General features: G+C 42.1%; 1 protein-coding gene across 9 annotated transcripts in view; it reads left to right on the top strand.

The window, feature by feature from the left end:
• The window catches only part of LOC119286087 (filaggrin-like), a 10,365-nt gene extending 8,501 nt beyond the window's left edge, over positions 1-1,864 (top strand). For 5 of the 9 annotated variants that reach the window (XM_037565422.1, XM_037565423.1, XM_037565420.1 and 2 more), the window contains exons 16-19: positions 155-310; positions 434-589; positions 681-827; positions 1,372-1,864. In XM_037565422.1, the coding sequence (XP_037421319.1) occupies positions 155-310; positions 434-589; positions 681-827; positions 1,372-1,438 (526 nt within the window). In that variant the 3' untranslated portion in view covers positions 1,439-1,864. The remainder of the gene's footprint in view (positions 1-154; positions 311-433; positions 590-680; positions 828-1,371) is intronic. The other 4 variants (XM_037565418.1, XM_037565421.1, XM_037565417.1 and 1 more) reach the window with 4 other exon arrangements.
• The last annotated feature ends 4,947 nt before the right edge of the window (positions 1,865-6,811 follow it).

Raw genomic sequence — 6,811 nt, 5'->3', positions numbered from 1 at the left:
AGGGGATGCTATACTCGTGATGATAGAAATGACCTCTGCGATGCTGATAATGGTTCCAAAGAGTAAGCTCTATTCCTTCATGCTGCTAAATGTGGCGGGTGTAAACTTGTTATGCTATCCAGAACTAATAATTTTTATACCCTACTGTCCCAAGAAGGCGAAAGGACTACTCAGCTGCTGGAAAGAGAAAGGAAGAGCGCCAGGCAAGTTTACCAAGACAATCAAAGGAACATGATGAGCATAAGAAGAGGGGATCATATACTCCTGATGATAGAGATGACCCCCGTGATGCTGATAATGGTTCCAAAGAGTAAGTTCTGTTGCTTCACTGCTGCTGAAATCTGATTAGTGTAATCTTACTTCTTTTAGCATGTGACAGGTGTAATCTATGGTAATACCCGAACTAATGTTTTCTATACCTCACCTTCCTAAGAAGGCGAAATGATTACTCAGCTTCCCGAAAGAGAATGGAGGACTACAGGGCAAAATCATCAAGACAATCAAAAGAACATGGTGATGATAAGAAAAGGGGATCGTGTACTCCTGATGATAGAAGCCACCGCTCCGATGCTGATAATGGTTTGAGAGAGTAAGCCATGTTCCTTCACCGCTGCTCAATGTGAGTGTAATCTTGCTACGCTATTCCAGTACTAATGTTATTCATACTCCGTCGTGTCAAGAAGACAAGGTGACTTCTCAGCTTCCGGACAGAGAAAGGAAGAGTACCGGGGAAAATCACCAAGACAGTTAAAGGAACATGGTGACAATAAGAAGAGGGGGTCATATACGCCTGCTGATAGAAATGACCTTGATAATGGTTGCAATGAGTAAGTTATGCCCCTTGAGTACTGCTTAATGTGAGTGGTATAACGTAGTTATGATATTGCAGTATGTAGGTTGCAACTCGCAGCAGGTTGATGTTTTGGTTGGTAGATCTCATCTATCTTGTTTCTTTTTGAGAAACATCCTGATCACTTGTATTGGATACAAACAGATTATGTGTTTGGGCATACACCAACTTGGTATTTTCTCAGCCTACAGATTTTTATGGTCTACCGGACCTATATTATGTACGTATTGAGAATTTGCAACTTAATTTGTATAACCTATACCCTGCATTATCTGCCAAAATGTTAGAAAAATGGTTTTCTATTTTGCCTTCTCCGAGCACCCTTACATCAAAAGACCTCTGATTGGTAATGCTACAATCTACATATCATACTATAGATGTTGGTTCTTGAGTGTTCCCCGGAACCGTTTGTTAAGAGTTGAGTAATTAGTCTAGGGCTTATGTGTACACATCAGCGTGTACAATCTTCAATGAGGTCGCTGTTTCACTACAGCTGTGATGACAATCTCGTGTATTTGCAGGAAGCTGGCAACACATGACGGTAGCCGTAGCGCCTGCCCTGGCCGGAGGTCGCCGCGACCATCTTAGTTCAGAGGACAAGACTCGTGCCTGCCCCAACGACTGATGGGATCATGGAAGTGTAGGGATGCAGTTCCTTGTGTGTGTAAGGCTGACTGGTGCTCATGGGTTGAGCTAGCTGACTGGTGCTCATGTGGCGGTAGTATTTTAAGAAGTAAGATGAGAAGCAAACCATTTGCTGCCACCTGCTTGTGTCATGTGGTGGTGGTAGCAAGCCCGAACTGCACATTAGATGTACTCAACTACTCCTTCCGTTCCATAATATAAGAACGTTTTTGGAACTAGTCTAGTATCAAAAACGTTCTAGTATCAAAAACGTTTTTATATTATGGGACAGGGGGCATACATTCTAATGTTGGATCTGTTGCTGTCGGGGCAGCAAATGTTTGAGAGAAGCCTGGGCATGCATCGGACGTGAAGAGTGTAGGGAAATCACAAATGCACGATGCTGTTTAGTTTCTAGCTTGCTCCGCTTCTGGCCTGTGGGCCTGGGTATTTTGTGGGTCGACTGTCTTTTCTCTCTTTCTTTTCCATGCAATCCAAAAGAAGGATCGGGTTCCACTGTCAAAGGTACTATTTTTTCCCGAGAAACTAAAAATATATTCATCTTCAATCATGGCAGTATAAGTAACACTAAAAGAAAAGAACAACCTGATGCACATAGCTTTCGCTTGCACAGGGTCTAGGGAAGGGTCTAACCGCTTTGGGTCTATAGGAACATCAAACAACAGAGGTAATAAAAATTGCAACCAGATCCATTGATCAACTAGCGACGACTACAGGCACTAGTGCGAGTCAAAGGTGTGTTGTCGTTATCGCCTCTTCCTTGTCGGAGCCGGACAAACCTTTTAGTAGACAATCGGGAAGTTGTCGTGCTAAGGCCTTATATGACCCGCACTAAAGCAGCAACCATCGTTGATGAAGGAAGTCGTAGATCGGAAGGACCAGACTTGTAAAACACCCAAATAAAGACGAACAAATACCGGATCCAAACAAATCCACTAAAGACCAGCACCGACTGAATCTCACGAGATCTGACGGAGACACATCTCCACACACCCTTCAACGAAACTAGACGCACTATCTGGATGGGGATAGAATGTGGGATACATTATTCCAACCGAGGGACATCGCCGCCGCCACACAACCCCAGGCAAGACGCTAAACTTAACAAGAACGAGAATGGGGCCCCTCCCGCCGATGGGGGCCGAGGTTCTTAGCACCTCCATGGCCCAAAGGCCATCGAAGATGAGGCGGACCGGTGGTGGCGTTGACGGGAGGAGGAAAGCATGGAATCTTTTCTTGTGGAGGAGGGAAGAGAAGGCTACCCATTGTCAAAGGTACTATAACATAATAAAAATGTAAAACAACATCCACAAATGAAAGAGGTCGCAGCAACATCCTAGGGCAAGTGGTTAGGGCTAGATCGGTTGTCAACTTCATGAGGATGAAGATGAACATGGCTAAGTGGGTTTGAAGAGGATGAGTCAGCTGTTGAATGTCAATTTGATGGTCAGAAAATAAAGTTATTATTGAAACATTTTTCCAGTTACGTGACGAATAGGTGCTCCCCAAAAAGAAGTATTGCTCTCGATAACCAAAAAGGTAAACTATTCATTTTGGTTGACCGGAAGAACATCCGACGGTCTCCTCGCTTGCGCACTCATGCCCCTGGCCCACATCGCACACAACCTGGTGTTGTCCCGGATTAGGGGGTACTCATCTCGTCGGCCTACCACTCATCATGGGCAGGGTCGAGGACCCACCTATAACTGAAGAATGGGACATGTGTGATGTTTGCCATGACCTTCGGCGTACTCTAAGACGGAATTTTTTGAAGACTTGGCACACACTTCAAGGCATATTCAAATATTCGGCATGTTTATCTCTAGATGCAACCAACCGTGTGTAACCTTAGGTACCCCTTGTTGGGGAACGTAGCATGCAATTTCGAAAAATTTCCTACGATCACACAAGATCTATCTAGGAGATGCATAGAACATTATATCTAGATCTTGTTTGATGCGAGGCGGTTATTCATTTAAATCAGAGAATAATGATTGTTCTATTTATATGAGTAATATCTTTTATGGTCATGCACCCTTAATGAGTGGTCTATTTTTCTAAATCTTGATAGTAGCGATACACATATTCATAGTATTGAAGCCAAAAGATATAAGTTTTAATAATGATAGTGCAACTTATTTGTGGCACTGCCGTTTAGGTCATATATGTGTAAAGCGCATGAAGAAACTCCATGCTGATGGGCTTTTGGAATCACTTGATGCTTGCGAACCATGCCTCATGGGCAAGATGACTAAGACTCCGTTCTCCGGAACAATGGAACGAGCAAGAGACTTATTAGAAATAATACATACTGATGTATGCGGTCCGATGAGTGTTGATGCTCATGGCGGGTATCGTTATTTTCTGACCTTCATAAATGATTTGAGCAGATATGGGTATATCTACTTGATGAAACATAAGTCTGAAACATTTGAAAAGTTCAAAGAATTTCAGAGTGAAGTGGAAAATCATTGTAACAAGAAAATTAAGTTTCTACGATTTGATCGTGGAGGTGAATATTTGAGTTATAATTTTGGTCTTCATTTGAAACAATGCGGAATAGTTTCACAACTCACGCCACCTGAAACACCACAGCATAATGGTACCACACTTTATTAGATATGGTACGATCTATGATGTCTCTTACTGATTCACCGCTATCGTTTTGGGGTTATGCTTTAGAGACGAATGCATTCACGTTAAATAGGGCACCATCGATATCCGTTGAGACGACACCATATGAACTGTGGTTTGGCAAGAAACCCAAGCTGTCGTTTCTTAAAGTTTGGGGCCGCGATGCTTATGTGAAAAAGCTTCAACCTGATAAGCTCGAACCCAAATCGGAGAAATGTGTCTTCATAGGATACCCAGAGGAGACTGTTGGGTACACCTTCTATCATAGATCCGAAGGCAAGATATTCGTTGCTAAGAATGGATCCTTTCTAGAGAAAGAGTTTCTCTCGAAAGAAGTGAGTGGGAGGAAAGTAGAACTTGATGAGGTAATTGTACCTGCTCCCTTATTGGAAAGTAGTTCATCACAGAAATCAGTTCCAGTGATTCCTACACCAATTAGTGAGGAAGCTAATGATGATGATCATGAAACTTCTGATCAAGTTACTACCAAACCTGTAGGTCAAGCAGAGTAAGATCCGCACTAGAGTGGTACGGTAATCCAGTTCTGGAGGTCACGTTACTTGACCATGACGAACCTACGAACTATAAGGAAGCGATGATGAGCCTAGATTCCGCCAAATGGCTTGAGGCCATGAAATTTGAGATGGAACCCATGTATGATAACAAAGTGTGGACTTTTGTTGACTTGCCCAATGATCGGCAAGCCATAGAGAGTAAATGGATCTTCAAGAAGAAGACTGACGCTGACGGTAATGTTATTGTCTACAAAGCTCGACTTGTTGCGAAAGGTTTTCGACAAGTTCAAGGAGTTGACTACGATGAGACCTTCTCACCCGTAGCGATGCTTAAGTCCGTCCGAATCATGTTAGCAATTGCCACATTTTATGATTATGAAATTTGGCAAATGGATGTCAAAACTGCATTCCTTAATAGATATCTTAAAGAAGAGTTGTATATGATGCAACCAGAAGGTTTTGTCGATCCAAAAGGTGCTAACAAAGTGTGTAAGCTCCAGCAATCCATTTATGGACTGGTGCAAGCATCTCGGAGTTGGAATATACGCTTCGATAGTGTGATCAAATCATATGGTTTTACACAGACTTTTGGAGAAGCCTGTATTTACAAGAAAGTGAGTGGGAGCTCTATAGTGTTTCTAGTATTATATGTGGATGACATATTGATGGTTGGAAATGATATTGAATTTCTGGATAGCATAACAGGATACTTGAATAAGACTTTTTCAATGAAAGACCTCGGTGAAGCTGCTTATATATTGGGCATCAAGATCTACAGAGATAGATCAAGACGCTTAATTGGACTTTCACAAATCACATACCTTGATAAAGTTTTGAAGAAGTTAAAAATGGATCAAGCAAAGAAAGGGTCTTGCCTGTGTTACAAGGTGTGAAGTTGAGTCAGACTCAATGCCCGACCACTACAGAAGATAGAGAGAAAATGAAAGTCATTCCCTATGCTTCACCCATAGGTTCTATCATGTATGCAATGCTGTGTGCCAGACCTGATGTGTGCCTTGCTATTAGTTTAGCAGGGAGGTACCAAAGTAATCCAGGAGTGGATCACTGGACAGCGGTCAAGAACATCCTGAAATACCTGAAAAGGACTAAGGACATGTTTCTCGTTTATGGAGGTGACAAAGAGCTCGTCGTAAACGGTTACGTCGATGCAAGCTTTGACACTGATCCGGATGACTCTAAGTCACAAACCGGATACGTATTTTCATTGAATGGTGGAGCTGTCAGTTGGTGCAGTTCCAAGCAAAGCGTCGTGGTAGGATCTACGAGTGAAGCAAAGTACATAGCTACTTCGGAAGCAGCAAATGAAGGAGTCTGGATGAAGGAGTTCATATCCGATCTAGGTGTCGTACCTAGTGCATCGGGTCCAATGAAAATCTTTTGTGACAATACTGGTGCAATTGCCTTGGCAAAGGAATCCAGATTTCACAAGAAAACCAAGCACATCAAGAGACGCTTCAATTCCATCCGCGATCAAGTCAAGGAGGGAGACATAGAGATTTGCAAGATACATACGGATCTAAATGTTGCAGACCCGTTAACTAAGCCTCTATCACGAGCAAAACAAGATCAGCACCAAGACTCCATGGGTGTTAGAATCATTACAATGTAATCTAAATTATTGACTCTAGTGCAAGTGGGAGACTGAAGGAAATATGCTCTAGAGGCAATAATAAAGTTGTTATTTATATTTCCTTATATCATGATAAATGTTTATTATTCATGCTAGAATTATATTAACCGGAAACTTAGTACATGTGTGAATACATAGACAAACAGAGTGTCACTAGTTTGCCTCTACTTAACTAGCTCGTTAATCAAAGATGATTAAGTTTCCTAGCCATGGACAAAGAGTTTTCATTTGATAAACGGGATCACATCATTAGAGAATGATGTGATTGACTTGACCTATCCGTTAGCTTAGCACTATGATCGTTTAGTTTATTGCTATTGCTTTGTCCATAACTTATACATGTTCCTATGACTATGAGATTATGCAACTCCCGAATACTGGAGGAACACTTAGTGTGCTATCAAACGTCACAACGTAACTGGGTGACTATAAATATGCTCTACAGGTGTCTCCGATGGTGTTTGTTGAGTTGGCATAGATCGAGATTAGAATTTGTCACTCCATGTATCAGAGAGG

The sequence above is a fragment of the Triticum dicoccoides genome, chromosome 4A, assembly GCF_002162155.2.
Source record: "Triticum dicoccoides isolate Atlit2015 ecotype Zavitan chromosome 4A, WEW_v2.0, whole genome shotgun sequence".
NCBI lineage: Eukaryota > Viridiplantae > Streptophyta > Magnoliopsida > Poales > Poaceae > Triticum > Triticum dicoccoides.
This window is presented reverse-complemented; position numbering and strand designations above follow the sequence as displayed.